The sequence below is a fragment of the Gopherus flavomarginatus genome, chromosome 4 (genome assembly GCF_025201925.1).
Source record: "Gopherus flavomarginatus isolate rGopFla2 chromosome 4, rGopFla2.mat.asm, whole genome shotgun sequence".
NCBI classification, from domain to species: Eukaryota; Metazoa; Chordata; order Testudines; family Testudinidae; genus Gopherus; species Gopherus flavomarginatus.
The window spans coordinates 43,342,915-43,359,604 of NC_066620.1; the positions used below are offsets into that span (position 1 = coordinate 43,342,915).

The 16,690-nt window shown below is 42.4% G+C and overlaps 1 protein-coding gene across 2 annotated transcripts in view; it reads right to left on the reverse strand.

Annotated features, from left to right (window-relative positions):
* EML4 (EMAP like 4) overlaps positions 1-5,988 on the reverse strand; it is a 273,784-nt gene extending 267,796 nt beyond the window's left edge. Inside the window, exon 1 of one of the 2 annotated variants that reach the window (XM_050951783.1) lies at positions 5,753-5,988. In XM_050951783.1, the coding sequence (XP_050807740.1) occupies positions 5,753-5,777 (25 nt within the window). In that variant the 5' untranslated portion in view covers positions 5,778-5,988. The remainder of the gene's footprint in view (positions 1-5,752) is intronic. The other variant, XM_050951784.1, reaches the window with a different exon arrangement.
* Between the last annotated feature and the right edge of the window lie 10,702 nt (positions 5,989-16,690).

The window sequence follows — 16,690 nt, forward strand, 5'->3', positions numbered from 1 at the left end:
GAGTGTTCCAGATGTTAAGTACTCTTCTAAAGAAAATATAAAATAACCATACTTCAGTTTTTTTTAAAAAACAGAAGTTTTACTTGCCAGCCATTCCCAACACTGCCTGTTTACTGCACAAAAGGTCACTTTTGCAACATACAGTCATTTTCTCGGTTGCTTGACATAATGAAGAATGGCTACTTCCAGCCAATTAATTCCTATTTTAACAAGATGGACTACCTCAGTGTGTGAAAAAGCCACCGTCTTCTTTACCACTGTGACTGACATCTGCTGGTACCAATCAAGTTAACTTTTCTTTGTCAAACCATAATCCTGTTCTGCCCAGGTTTTCAATTTTTAGGAAGGTACAACTCATCAGCCCCTGCGAATAGGATAGAGTGATTCCTCAAACAAAGGCCCAGCAAATGAGCTACATCAGCGGTTCTCAAACTGTGGGCTAGGACCTCAAAGTGGGTCGCAACTCCATTTTAATGATCTCACCGGGGCTAGCTTAGATTTGCTGGGGCTCGGGGCTGAAGCCCAAGCCATGCTGCCCAGGGCCAAAACCGAAGCCCGAGGGCGGCTGGGCTCAGCTTACAGGCCCCCTGGCTGGGGCTGAACAAGCCCTTGGGCTTCGGCTTTGATCCCTTCCTCACCCAGGGCAGTGGGGCTCAGGCTTTGGCTCCCTCACCTGGGGCAGTGGGAATCAGACAGACTCAAGTTTCAATTCCCTCTCCTGGGGTTGTGTAGTAATTTTTGTTGTTAGAAGGGGGCCACGGTTCAAAGAAGTTTGAGAACCCCTGAGCTAAATTGAACTTAATAGTAGTACCAACAATAAAATTGCTAGCACACCTACACACTCACTTCAGAGGCCTAGAAGAGGGAACATCAAAAATCTAGCAACTTCTGCCTCCATACACCTGCCCATATAGATGGTGCACAACCTTTGCTGTAGCTAATCACCTAGTTCTACTCATTTTCCACCATGCTCAGCCCAGCCACAGCAGAATGATAACTCACATTCTTCTAATACCTTAACTAAGAAAGAGTGCAGAGAGGCAGTGACCATTTCAACAGATGGTGCTTCTCAAATCTAGCAACTTCTTCCAGAGCATCTGCTAGTTTAGCACAGCCCATGATGGCCTTTAGTGAAGCCCCATACACCAGACCCTTGCTCTTCTAATAGGGTGACCAGATGAGAGACATGAAATATTGTGACATGGTGGGGGCAGGAGGTAGCCGGCAGCAAAGAAAAAAAGAGCAGCCAGGACATAGGAAAAATTGGTCGGGGCTGAGCACCCACCGGCAGCTCCTCATCCCCGATGTTTGGTCGGGACGCAGGACAAACAAGTAAATATAGGAACAGTCCCAATAAAATTGGGACATCTGGTCACCCTATCTTCTAAATCAACAAAAGGCGCATATCTTTGGTAAACAGCTATGTATACTGGGAAGGGGTGGCAGCAGGTAATTAAATATCAAGATTTTCCAGTGATCTAATATGGCATAGGGAATGAGGGAAGAAAGAACAAAAAGGAGGAATTAGAGCAGCAAACATTCGGCAGCTAACTCCAGTCTATAATGCTATCACCCATTTCTGGTATTTAGTGACAATATGTAGTAAGAGTACAGGAATCCATATTCCACACACATATTATGGCCCTTCATACATCACTTTCTCATGAATTTCTCCAATTCTCATAAATAGTAATGGCTCTCCTTCCTTCTTGTTCCCCTGAAAGACATACTTGTGTTCACCTGTTAGCTGTAACACCACATTATTTATTCTTTTGGTTTGCTTTTAAAGGGACTGATTTAATCTTTTTGTCAAAATATTTCCAATCTGTCAGTTAAGAGTTAATTGACACTCCAGGGCAGAGAGCACCATTCAAGAGCTAGAATTAATAAGAATGTGAGAATTCTTCATTTGATTTTTATAGGATACCATTTTGTCAAAGCCTCCTTTGTTGGAGGGATCTTTTTGAAGTGTTTTATACCATATTGTTATAACATGCTAAAGACATTTCTGTGTCATAAACAACCCAGGCCTGATTATACATCAGGCCCAACTGCAAGACAATTAAATCCAAAATGCTTTGAAGTTCTGGCAGAGAAGGAAAAAGGACTTCAGTATTCTGTTCTATAAGGAAATCAATAATTGCCTCAACTGGAAGTTAATTTGTAATATATGGATTTTTCACTCATGTTCAGTAATATACTCTCTTGCGTGTTATGTACAATGTTGCACTTATCCAGATCTCAACAATAATTTTAAAATTACATATAAAAATGGGTTTCTTTGATCTGTTTATGCTCATGAAAGTTTCAACAAGAAAGCCAAAAGAAAATAGATGAGTAAAGTCTTTTCAACTTCAAGAGACACGTTAGAAAGTATTTCTGCCTGTGCTGGAGGGCACAATCTGTAATAACTTTTTGCCTTCCCGATAATAATGACAGGCCCCATTAACAACAGGACAACTTGCTCTGCAGCAAATATGCTTGGCTGGTATAACACGCGCACGCGCACACACACGCACACACAGTCTAGCTAAAGTACTTTTACTTGCAGAAAAGTAAGTAAATTTCTATACTCTTCTCCAAATTGAGGAAATTTATGACCTTCCTGAGACAGAAAACTACTAATGTATATTGTTTTGATATTAATTGGAAGTATTCAAAATCTCAAACAATATACATATCATTCGGTTTGGATTACAAGCAAGTGCAACAATCAATCAATTTTAGTCACAAAAAAAAATACGCAGCATGACTCAAATGAAAAGCAAGGTAGTTATATAAAGCATCATACTTCAAAGCTAAAAATTCTAAGAATGCCCTTTCCTTAACCAAAGCCTAGAAAACAGCTGTTGGTCAATGCTCACTATAAAAAAAAACAAAAAACCAAAAAATCAAAGACCAATTTACAATGGATGTAAGGTCACATTATATGTAATTAAAAAGTAGGCATGTTGAACTGTGTTCAGCCCTCACTAAACTTTAATAAAATCATAACCACTGTTGCCTGACCAAACAATGGTACAAATGAGGGTCAAATCCTACAACCCTTTACTCATGCATGCAAGCCTTATACATGCAAGTGAGGCCTATAGGACTATCCACATGGATAAGGATTATTCATGAAAGTAAGATGCTGCAGGATCTGACTCCAGTAGAATTAATGCCTTACAAACACCAACATCCACATAGCAAAATGGCACTTTTCGAATACATTTTATTTCCTGACATAAGAAAAAAAAATAATAGCTTTAGGTGAGATGGCTAGCACTTCATGTGTTAGCACAGTACTGATACTCTTTGAAATGCCGATCAACTTCACCACTGGGGTGAAGATGCTTATAAATATTAACTGTATTATATTTGCATATGTCACCCAGAGGCACAATTTTTCCTGTTAAAAATGGAAACAGAACCTGTATGATTTTCCTCATGTGTCACTTTATGATCACAAGGCATACAATGACCATGAAAATTATTCAAGAAGGAATAGAGTATAAGGCAGAGAGCCAAATACAAAATAGCATACTGTTAATTATGGTTACCAGTTTGGTTCAGGCAGATGCCCAAAATGCCAGAAAAGACATTTCAAAAATCTAAAAGCTCAAAAATCACACTCAAAAGCATGTAAATAAGTATTTTTTTCTAAAAAACTGAGAATAATTTTCTAATTATATGGATTTCACAGCAGGACTGTAAAATTGAACTTAAAATCTAATCTTTATAGGGAGAGACCTATCATACCACAAAAGGTAGATTTGTAGGAGTTCTCCCTATCACGGCTTTTGTCATGGAATAGATGCAACTGCATTGAAAAATAACAAACTTTTTGTTTTGGTACTGCAAATGGACTTGTATATGGCATTATGAAAAAAAAGTTGAAAATATATATTATTATTTGCACTTTTCCACCCGTAAAGGTGTTCATAATATGTACTGTTGAAAAATGTTACTAAATAAACTATCCTGAGTTGTCATATTTTTTAATAAAATCAAAGTATATTCTATAGCTAGAAACATACAGAACACTTATTCTAAGATTTTTAGAATACCAACAACTTTAAAAAAAAACACACACATTTGTGAAACTATTTTTCCTTTTATTGTTACATGTAGCTCCTAAAAGGATGCATGACTGTGAGAAATAAGGGGGAAAAATATCATATTTTGACACTTTGTGTATATTCCATGGACCAGATTCTCAATTTGCATAGATTGTTGTAGCTCAGTTGAATTCAATGGAGCTATGATAGTTTATACCAGCTACAGATGCTGTCAAGCATTTCTCCTCTAAATCATCTGGGACCCAATCCTGCAAATGTACTTTACCCAGGCACAGGACCCTTCTAAACAGTGCTTATTGCAGGATCAGGATCTTGGTCAGTTTCCTCTGGGTGAGTCTTTCACACAGCAGAAGGGGGGGGGGGGGGAATTAACATGAAAATGTAACTGTAAAACCACAAAAAAATGGTAGAGGAAGAACAATGGGGCAAGCCTACCTGAAACTACTTTTAACCCTTGCATTAAACTGACCAGATTCAAGTTGGTGTCTCTTTAAAGATCTGAGTGTATTCTCACACACATAACCAAAACCAAACATTTTCTTCTTTCAGTTGTTGACCTATCCATATAAATTTTACCATGATTGCAATGTGAAAGACATTTTTACTCAATAAAACATTATTTCCTGAGAAACTTTCTAGTTCCCTTTATTTTGCAAGAAACACAACTGAATTGCTGGTCACACGTGGGTGAAATTCAGGCATTTAGAACGTATGCAGTTAACCTAAAAATTGCTAACAGTGAGAAAGCTTCACAATACTTTCTGATCAAGAGTCAATCAATGAGAGCACTGGAGGCTGTAACTCTCAGATTTTGCACACTTCTAGCTGTGTGTGATACAGAACCCGGTATAAGCATAGAACTGTGTATGAAAGGTAGATTCATTAAATTCAGGACTGAAAACATGGATTTGGGCATAACCTGGAGAGTGCTACCATAATGAGAGTGAGGTTCCCTCCTCCCGGTTTCTGAATGAAGCGGCTCCCCTTCACCCCATACTACTTCCTCACACTGGATGCCCCAGATGCCATCCGGCCCCAGAGGAGCTCCCGTGAAGGCAGAGGCCAAAGCACCTGCCTGGACCTTGTGGTTGGCAAAGAAGCTGCTAAGCAGGCGGCGACCCAAGCGCGTGGAAGGCAACCCACACTCCATCCTGGCCCCCACGCCGGCAGCTTTCGCTCCCTCCCATCCGCTCGCTGGCGTGGCTCCCCATGCCCACAGCCCCCCACCACGGCACAAGACACGCGCCTTCCACCCAGCCAAAAACTAACCATCCCCCGCGCCCGAAACGGAGGAGGGCGGGAGCCCCAGGTTTTATAGAGGTTAGTTCCTCCCGCGTGTTTCTGCCCGGCTAGGATTTTAAGCGGATTCGTGACTGTGCAAATGAGAACAGAGATCTCGGGAGGATCTTTGCTTGACAGCTGCTAAAGCAAAAAAAAAAAAAAAATAGTAACCCCCTGAAGTAAACCCCGCAGTCCCCTTTCAACCCGCACCCGCATTCAGGCAGCACATGGGACCTGAAGGAGACTCTTGCACTTGCTAAAGTCCACCCCGCGGGCGGGAGTCTCATCGCCCTCAAGGGCAGCTTTACAGCCCCGCCGCTGTGTGGCGTGCAGGGTGCGTGCACGAGGGGGCGGGCCCCCCTGCCCCGGACTTTCCCCGGGAGTTGGATGCTACAGGCTCCGCCACTTACCCAAACTGCCGGCGAAACCGTCCATTTTGTGTCGGGAGAAGCGAGGGTCCGGGACCCCGGCGAAGCCACTCGCGCTAGTGGAGACGGTGGGGGAGGCAGGTTCATTCACCCGCAAAGCCGCGGCGGCGAGAGGCGGCTGCGGCTCCGCCCCGGGCTCATGAGCCGCGAGCGCTGGCTCCTGGGGATCCCCCAGGCTTCGCGGCTGCTCCAGCGCCCGCTGCTGCTGCTGCTCTCGCTCGCCGCCGCCGCTGCCCGGGCTCAGTCACAGGTCCGCGACCCAGCACCGCCGCTGCAGCTCCAGCTCCTCCTGCTGCTGCTGTCAGTCCCGCCCAATAGCGCCCAGTGCTTTCGTGCTTCCGACTCCGCCTCAGCTGGCAGCCAGGGCTTCCCCTGAAGGCTGAGGAGCCCGCTGGAAGGGGAGCAGGCCGACCTGCCCTCCCGAGCCTGGGCGAGGGGCTGCTGTGCCCTGCACGGCGTGAGCCTCAGCTGCCCTCGTCGCGACTGACTGGTGCAGGCCTCCCTCAGGACCTGCCTGGCTCTGTCTAAGCAGCACTGGTACAGCTCATTGCCCCTAGGCACAGGCACAGGTACACCACGCCGTGTTTGTCCTAGAGCATTACAGTGGCTCAAGGCACTAGTGCAGCTCACTGTCTGGGCACTCGCTTCCTTGTCTTTGGAGCCCTGCTGACACGGGAGCACCTGCTTTTTGATTTGCGCGGTAGACATCTCATTGTGCCTGGTACTGGTGTCTTCATGTACCTCATCTCTATTCACTTCAATGAGTCTATGCAGAATGCTGATTCCAGGCACTCAGGCACATCATCTTGAGGCACTTATGCATCTCCTTGTATCTTTGCAACCATGAACGTATCCACTTATGGTAAAAACAAGGAGGAGTCCTTGTGGCACCCGAGACTAACAAATCACATTTTCTTCTTTGGCCTTTCTAATTTTGTTCCTATATGCTTGTGTTGTTTTTTGTGTTGGCATGTATAGTCAATGACAGCCAGGTCATCTGTGGTGATGTCATGGAGTCTCTTAGCCAGCCAAAGATGGTAGAAAGAGTTAATTGTGGATGTTGCTGTATGAGAGGTTAGTGTCAGTGAGGAATCAGAAAGTACTCCTAAAACAGCAGGTTGAAATGACTAATGGTCAACGTGTACCCAAAGGAGACTGTATAGGTGGCTGCAAACTGTTCAGAGTGCTTTCTTCTGCACACCAGCATCACCACTGTCTTTCTCAAGTTCATCTTCAGCCAGCTGCTCTTCATCTGTGAACTGATTTTGTGCAAGCACTGGGCCATCAATCTTGGTGGTAGTAGTATGGTCGTATTGATTGAAAGATAAATAAAGCTGTAGCTGTGTGTGTCATCTGCATATTGCTGGCACTTAAGACCATGCCACCTTGCCACTTCAGCTAGTGCTGCACATAGGTGTTGAATAGGACTGGAGAGAAAATTGATCCTTGTGGGAGTCCACAAGTGTGGAATCTAGTGGCAGAGGTGCTCTTTTTCTCGTTTTAGGTTCACCCCCCCCAGAAGAATTTGAACTACTGAGTGAATTCCCCTAGGCATAATCTAATCTAATCTGCCACCTTTTTTAGGTGAGAGAGCAGTGTCTCATAGTCAACAATAACAAATTCTGCACAGAGGTCCAAGAGGATGAAAATAGATGTCTGCCCACCATCCAATGACAGCCAGAGATTATCCATCAGTGCCATAAAAGCTGTTTCCATCCCATTCCTCATCTGAATCCAGATTGTACTGGATTTAGAATATCAGCTTCAATTAGATGAGTCCTTTGGCTACTTCTCTATTATCTTATTCAGGAATGAAAGGCTTGATACTAGGCAGTAATTAACCCTAGTACAGCAGCACATGCAGCAGGTACAGCAACCCTGTGGGGGTGAGGGAGTTGAATATGAGATCCAGCCAGCAGGAACAGCTACACAAGTAGATTCAAACATTCCTGCCCACTGGTGATATCATCAGGCTTTCAAAATCAAATTTGATATTGTAGACTCAAGCCATTTATCCATCTCAAATGTAAGCCCTCCACTCATGCCAGATTCAGACATACCTCTGAATTTGTCTTCAAGGAATTTAGCTTCATAACTGGTTGTACCAGACTTTGTTACCACCAGCAAAATATTGTGGCATAATTTCCCCTTGCTTGTCATTAAATGTACTTCTTCATCAGCCAGACTTTGCCAAATCCATAATGAAAGAAGCTTTACAATAGAACCTCAGAGTTACAGACACCTCGGGAATGGAGGTTGTTTGTAACTCTGAAATGTTCCGTAACTCTGAACAAGACGTTATGGACTTCAGCCATGGGGTGTTGGAGCTGCAACTGCAGGGTGGGAGGGTATCAGGGCTGAGGGAGAAGGGCTTCTAACCCTTGGGACACCAAAGGTCTGGGCAGGGCAGGAGGGGCCTCAAGGCTTCTGCCTCTCAGGAGCACTGGGGCACAGGGCTTTAGACCTGCAGGGAGCAGGCTGCAGGCTCAGGGCTTCAGCCCAGCAGCTCTGTTCCTGGTTTCAGCCTCAAGGAGAATGCCAAAGCTCAGGGCTCCCCACAACTCCGCTTCAGCTGGGGGGGGGGGGCACGTGGGGGTTCAGGGCTTTAGCTGCAGGGAGAGTGTTGGGGCTGAAACCATCACTCTCCTCTTAGCTAGAGCCCCAAGCTCCAGCACCCACCCACCCCTTGCCCCACACAGGGCTCAAGCAAGGAACAGAGCCACAGGGCTGAAGCCCCAGAGTCCTTCCCCCCCTCGTCCATCTTCAGCTTGGACTGTTGTACATTTAAGAATTTCCGAAGAGCAAATATTATATGTCTTGCAGTGCCTAGACAGAATATGGTGAGTTCCAGCCTTTATATCATTGCTTTCGTTCAGTGCATTTAAGTCAAATCCTAAATCTGATTTGAATTTAGTGTTTTTTGTGGCGTAGACAGCCAACATCATTGTGGTACAAATATACAATACACAGACCCAGATTTTTAGGAAGAAAAATATATATATTTCTTCAACTCTTACTTGACTTTCAAGTAGTGAATAAGTTATGATTAAAGAACAAAGGAACTTTTGTTTTAGTAGTAAATTTCAGACACACACAGACAGTGTATGTAAGAACTCCATAACCTGCTGGGCGATAAAGAGCCCTACTGTTTCAGGTTCAGACTATAAAGAGCACTTGAATTCCTCCAACCTTTGGAGTATATTACATATAACAGAAAAATTCAGTTGTTTATGGACATTGTTTTGAATTGTTTGACTTGTTCAGTTTCTTAGTTGACAATCTTTGTTACAACTAGTATGCTTTAGCTTTCCAAAGATTTAACCGATGCATTGAATGTTGTTTTATTCTGGATGTTGGTAAATTTTGAATACGTAAATATCATGTTCCAAATCAGGTGGATGCCCATGGTTTTACTGTAAAGATAGATTGTTAACAGAACATGTAAAACTATGATGCTCTCTGATTCAAGGGTCTAATGCTAATTGTTCGGGTAAGTTACACTCCAGCTACTGGAATAAGAGATAACAGTTATGTCTGGGAAATCCAAACTCTTGCCTCCAAAAGATAAATTCACTTTGAGACAGAAGCCTCACTCACTATGGGTCTGATCCTGAAAAGGGCTCAGCTTCCGCTGTTCCCATTGACTTCAAGGGCTCATCTCCTGCCAGGGTGATGCCATGTGTTGGTTTAGTATAAAGTCCTAATTGCACAGATGAAATCAATGAACAAAACTGTGGGGCAGATCCTCAAATGTTGTAAAGCCATTGACTTCAATGGAGCTATGCTGATTTACACTAGAGGGGATCTGGCCATACATGTGGAGTTTCATCTTACTAGAAGTTGTTTGTGAAAAGTTTGAACCACAGAAGATCACCACTGAAATATACAGTGGAGGCTATATACATTCCAAGAATTTTTACTCTGTCCTTGAAGGAAATAGGCTATTTCTCTTATTGCTTCATTTCTCTGGCATGTTCTCTTTTAGACTATACGTTTTCAAACAATATTGCTTTGTGAGTAATAATTTCTTTGTGTGTTTTTTTAATCAACGTAGTTTGGAAACCTTCATCTTGGGAATTGTTTATGACTTCTAGGTAGCTTGAATGTAAATTATTTTTAAACTAATTTTTCCACTAAGGAAACATGAAAATGGTTAACAGTTTTAAATTAAATAGCTCAAGTCCTTCAATGTGAGGTTAGGGGTTTGAATCTTTGAGACATTTAATGTTATCAATTAAGATTAAAGAAGAGGTCTGTTTCCCACAGAACTCATATCCTATTACTTATGAGGGTATTCAGTTTCTTCAATAAATCTGAAGCAAACTAAAAATGTCTGAAAGAACTTTGACTATCCCACTATTTTTCTGGAGTGTCTGTCTAGGGGGGAAATAATTTAATATCCATCCATAGATGGTTTAAATTACTCCTTCTGTCATTATAGAGGATTTTCTCTTCATCTCCATTACAGAGACTTTTGATGGTTCCTTTGGGAGTTGACTTTTTCCTCTCCATAGAAGAAACAGAAGGTTCCGTCCCCAAAAGCACCTGAGGTCAGGGCCAACTATTTGGAAGACCTGAGCCTACCGAATTCCATTGGAGTTTTGCCTTTGACTTCAGTGGGGCCAAGATTTCACTTGATGAGTTAATTTTACTTCCCATCATTTACTCTTAACTCCTGAAAAATGATAATTGATAGGCTAATCTCCAGCTAATCTGGAGCTAAGTGACAATAACATTCTTACTTATGCACATAACTGGAGTCTGAATAATAGGAGGTTTTCAAAGTGGAAGAATACTGAATTTGTTAAATGTAATGATGAAGAAGCAGGTTTACTCCTATAGATTCTGATCAGGGCACGTGGTGCTACTATAATATAAATATTAAATAATAATATTTAGGATATTGAAGGAAGAACCGTAGTCTCACATCTGTGCATGTCTAATGTTTATGGAACCTAGTCACAACAGAGGAACGTTCCATTTATATTGCTAAATATAAAAGCAAGGCAGTGTGTCACACTGTTTCTTTAGAATGTATTAAAAAGGATATTTGATCCTCTGAAGCAGTAATCCATTTAAACATTTTGAATTAACAATACTTAACATCATGCTTCTATTGCATTTTTATTTAAGTGAATTGGCAATAAAATGTACATATTAAATGGTTTCTCACAGTGTTCCAGTAGTAAGCTCTCAAGGGGAAAAAAGAAAAATCCCTTTAGGTTTTCTTGAAATAGTCTATGTCACATCAATGTAGGCATTGAAACTCCATGGGGTAAACAGCTTCTAATGGCTTTTTGGTCTCTCTCTTTTGTAAAAAGTAGCAACAGAATTGTCTTATAAAGCGAAAAGACCAGCGTATTTACAGAAACGCTAGAATCAAGATTTTAAGTGGTCAAATTCTGCTCTGAATGGGCTCAGTGGAGGTGCATGGAGCAAGTCCGTTTAGAGCAGTGCAATTCCATTGCTGCCTTCTGTGAGGATGTAAAAGGTATTAATGATTAATTATTATTTATTAATTCTATTGTCATAGTGCCAAGGAGTCCCAGTCATGGACCTCATTGCATTAGGCACTGTACAAACAGAACAAAAACGTGGGCAGATGTCTGACCTAGGGAATTATGTATTAACTTAGCTTTAATATTCACTCCTTTCTCAGCACATCATTACTTATTCATCAGTAAGCTAATTTTACAAATTAAAATTGAAATTTGTTGCAAAACTCAGATTCCCATCTGTGCTTGAATAACCAATTTTAATAGGATGAGTGGAAAGGACAAACATTTAAAACTTAGCTTTAAGGCCTAATTTTTCAAAAGTGACTTGCTTTTGGAGGTCTTAAATTTGGGGGGATGCAAGGCCCAACTTGAAACACTTTGATTTTCAGGAAGTACTGAGCACTCACTCTCTGAAAATTAGGTCCCTTTAAGGCAGTGGCTCTCAACCAGGTGTACATGTACCCCTGGAGGTACACAGAGGTCTTCTAGGGAGTATATCACCTCATCTAGATATTTGCCTACTTTAACAGCAGGTTACATCAAAAGCTCTAGTGAAGTCAGTACAAACTAAAATTTCATGCAATGACTTGTTTATACTGCTCTGTATACTATACACTTAGGCTGACCAGATAACAAGTGTGAAAAATCGGGACACGGGTGGGGTAATAGGCATCTATGTAAGAAAAAGCCCCAAGTATCGGGTCTGTCCCTATAAAATCTTGACATCTGATTACCCTATATTCATTGAAATGCAAGTACAATGTTTATATTCCAAACAATTTATTTTATAATTATAAGGTAGAAATGAGAAAGTAAGCAATTTTTTCTGTAACAGTGTGCTATGACACTTTTTTGTATTTTTTAGTCTGATATTGTAAGCAAGTCATTTTTAAATGCTGTGAAACTTGGGGTACACAAGACAAAGACTCCTGAAAGGGGTACAGTAGTCTGGAAAGATTGAGAGTCACTGCTTAAGGTGTCAAGTTGGGCACCAAAACCTGAGATACTGCAATCACTTGTCACTTTTGAAAATTTAAGCCTAAATGTTTCTTTTTCTGTGACATTTATTAAATGTACAGTTTTGTTCATGTGTGGGACTCAAAAAAAATCAAATTAGTTTAAGTTTTATTTCTTATTTTCACAGTAGTCAGTTTGTAAAACAACAACATTAGGAAAACTTCAGTGCTGGAATAAGAAAAAAATATCTCTCACATATACACGTAGCTGTCAATTAACCCAACCATGCTTTTATAGGAACATTTGTGTGAAGCCATTTTGAAATTACTCTTGACTACATATTTGCAAGCATTGAAAAAAAGTACCAGCACAAATGGGATAATGATAAATAGAGCAGGTCAAAATTTTAACATTGCCAACATTTTATAAAATGGGAAACATTTAAATTATGTTTTCGGGCAAAAACATTTCCCATTATTTGGCCATTTGTAGTTAAGTGTTTTTCAGTTGTGACAACATTTTTAATTTAATTTTTTTCTTCAAAAACTTGGAAATTAAAAACAAATCGCAGTTCCTCCCCTCCCCCCGCCTTTTTTTTTCAACCAGCTGCAATGATAAGTGGTCTGTGTTGTCATACAAGAGACCCGGCTTTGGATTTGCTTGGCCTGAATTAGTGCCTCCTTGGTGAAATTCACCCCCAGAGTAGAGGACATACAAAAGCTCCATACACTATGTAAACCTCCTATTAAGAGCTTAGGTAGGGAATAAGAGATACACGGGACCTTGTGCCAATATTTTGAACTGGGGTGAATGTCACTCTTTACGTTTAGGGAAAAATGTGCCTGACCTTGTCCTATAATAAGTAGCTCCTCTGTCCAAATAAGGAGCAGCATTAATGAGCCTCAGCCCTTCTTAACCAAAAAACAGCACTGCGATGAAGGGACCTAATGGTAAAAGTTTAATACAAAGAATTGGGGTTATAATGGGGATATAGGGAACCCTTTGCCTTTGGGGTCAAACTGAGAGTAGCCCAGCATTTGAATGTGGGTCCAATGTCCAGAAAAAAACTAACTACAGGAGGAGGTGGCTAGGCTGAGGAACATCTGTATCCATGAGCAATTCCTGGACAGTATCCATGTGGAGACAGCTGACGTAGCTGTCCCAGTTCACAGGACTACTGACACACCAGTGGAGGAGGAGATGGCTCAGGGTGGACACTGGCAGCTGGTTACTTCTGGCAGCAGGCAGTGCTCCACCCCTGCTGCGAACCCTCCTGCTGTGGTAATAGATAACCATTATGCTCTTCTTGATACAGGAGAGAAGGAATCTCCCCCAATAGTTAAGGAGGGGAAGCCTCGTACCCCTAAGGCTGGGAGGTCTGCTGCCACCACTAATAATAAGAAACGTAGGGTAGTGGTGGTTGGAGACTCTCTGCTGAGGGGGACGGAGACACCCGTCTGTCGCCCTGACCGTCCATCCCGGGAGGTATGCTGCCTGCCAGGAGCCCGTATCCGAGATGTTACAGAGGCATTGTCGAGGATTATCCGGCCTTCTGACTACTACCCCATGCTACTCATCCATGTGGGCACAAATGATACTGTGAGGTGTAACACTGAGCAGATCAAGAGTGACTACAGGGCTCTGGGAGTACGGGTTAAGGAGTTTGGAGCGCAGGTGGTATTCTCTTCGATTCTTCCTGTCGAAGGTAGGAGCCCGGGCAGAGACAGATGCATCGTGGAGGTGAATGCCTGGCTGCGAAGATGGTGTCGCCAGAAGGGCTTTGGCTTCCTCGACCACGGGATGCTATTCGAGGAAGGACTGCTAGGCGGAGATGGCGTTCACCTTTCGAGGAGGGAAAGGCCTTATTTGCGCACAGACTGGCTAACCTAGTAAGGAGGGCTTTAAACTAGGTTCGACGGCGACAGATGAGCAAACCCCACAGGTAAGTGGGGAACAAGACCTGGGAGATGGGTCGGAAACAGGAGGGAGCGTGAGCTATAATGGCAGAGAGAAAGGAGGGTCAGGGCAAAGCTGGGAGGCAGGATCAAACCAGTATCTTAGATGCCTATATACAAATGCAGGAAGTATGGGTAATAAGCAGGAAGAACTGGAAATGCTAATAAATAAATACAACTATGACATTATTGGCATTACTGAAACTTGGTGGGAATAAAAAAAGTTGTTGGTGTGGATGGGTATAGTTTGCTCAGGAAGGATAGACAGGGGAAAAAGGAAGGAGGTGTTGCCTTATATATTAAAAATGTACACACTTGGACTGAGGTGGAGATGGACATAGGAGATGGAAGTGTTGAGAGTTTCTGGGTTACGCTAAAAGGGGTAAAAAACACGGGTGATGTCGTGCTGGGAGTCTACTACAGGCCACCTAATCAGGTGGAAGAGGTGGATGAGGCTTTTTTCAAACAACTAACAAAATCATCCAAAGCCCAAGATTTGGTGGTGATGGGGGACTTCAACTACCCAGATATATGTTGGGAAAATAACACTGCGGGGCACAGACTATCCAATAAGTTCCTGGACTGCATTGCAGACAACTTTTTATTTCAGAAAGTTGAAAAAGCTACTGGGGGGAAGCTGTTCTAGACTTGATTTTAACAAATAGGGAGGAACTCGTTGAGAATTTGAAAGTAGAAGGAAGCTTGGGTGAAAGTGATCATGAAATCATAGAGTTTGCAATTCTAAGGAAGGGTAGAAGGGAGTACAGCAAAATAGAGACAATGGATTTCAGGAAGGCGGATTTTGGTAAGCTCAGGGAGCTGATAGGTAAGGTCCCATGGGAATCAAGACTGAGGGGAAAAACAACTGAGGAGAGTTGGCAGTTTTTCAAAGGGACACTATTAAGGGCCCAAAAGCAAGCTATTCCGATGGTTAGGAAAGATAGAAAATGTGGCAGAAGACCACCTTGGCTTAACCACGAGATATTGCGTGACCTACAGAATAAAAAGGTGTCATATAAAAAATGGAAACTAGGTCAGATTACAAAGGACGAATATAGGCAAATAACACAGGAATGCAGAGGCAAGATTAGAAAGGCAAAGGCACAAAATGAGCTCAAACTAGCTATGGGAATAAAGGGAAACAAGAAGACTTCTTATCAATACATTAGAAGCAAGAGGAAGACCAAGGACAGGGTAGGCCCACTGCTCAGTGAGGAGGGGGAAACAGTAACGGAAGACTTGGAAATGGCAGAGATGCTTAATGACTTCTTTGTTTCGGTCTTCACTGAGAAGTCTGAAGGAATGTCTAGTATAGTGAATGCTTACGGGAAGAGGGTAGGTTTAGAAGATAAAATAAAAAAAGAGCAAGTAAAAAATCACTTAGAAAAGTTAGATGCCTGCAAGTCACCAGGGCCTGATGAAATGCATCCTAGAATACTCAAGGAGTTAATAGAGGAGGTATCTGAGCCTCTAGGTATTATCTTTGGGAAATCATGGGAGACGGGGGAGATTCCAGAAGACTGGAAAAGGGCAAATATAGTGCCCATCTATAGAAAGGGAAATAAAAACAACCCAGGAAACTACAGACCAGTTAGTTTAACTTCTGTGCCAGGGAAAATAATGGAGCAAGTAATTAAAGAAATCATCTGCAAACACTTGGAAGGTGGTAAGGTGATAGGGAATAGCCAGCATGGATTTGTAAAGAACAAATCGTGTCAAACTAATCTGATAGCATTCTTTGATAGGATAACGAGCCTTGTGGATAAGGGAGAAGCAGTGGATGTGATATACCTAGACTTTAGTAAGGCATTTGATACGGTCTCGCATGATATTCTTATCAAGAAACTAGGAAAGTACAATTTAGATGGGGCTACTATAAGGTGGGTGCATAACTGGCTGGATAACCGTACTCAGAGAGTAGTTATTAATGGCTCCCAATCCTGCTGGAAAGGTATAACAAGTGGGGTTCCGCAGGGGTCTGTTTTGGGACCGGCTCTGTTCAATATCTTCATCAACGATTTAGATGTTGGCATAGAAAGTACGCTTATTAAGTTTGCGGATGATACCAAACTGGGAGGGATTGCAACTGCTTCGGAGGACAGGGTCAAAATTCAAGATGATCTGAACAAATTGGAGAAATGGTCTGAGGTAAACAGGATGAAGTTCAATAAAGATAAATGCAAAGTGCTCCACTTAGGAAGGAACAATCAGTTTCACACATACAGAATGGGAAGAGACTGTCTAGGAAGGAGTATGGCAGAAAGAGATCTAGGGGTCATAGTGGACCACAAGCTTAATATGAGTCAACAGTGTGATACTGTTGCAAAAAAAGCAAACGTGATTCTGGGATGCATTAACAGGTGTGTTGTAAACAAGACACGAGAAGTCATTCTTCCGCTTTACTCTGCGCTGGTTAGGCCTCAACTGGAGTATTGTGTCCAGTTCTGGACACCGCATTTCAAGAAAGATGTGGAGAAATTGGAGAGGGTCCAGAGAAGAGCAACAAGAAT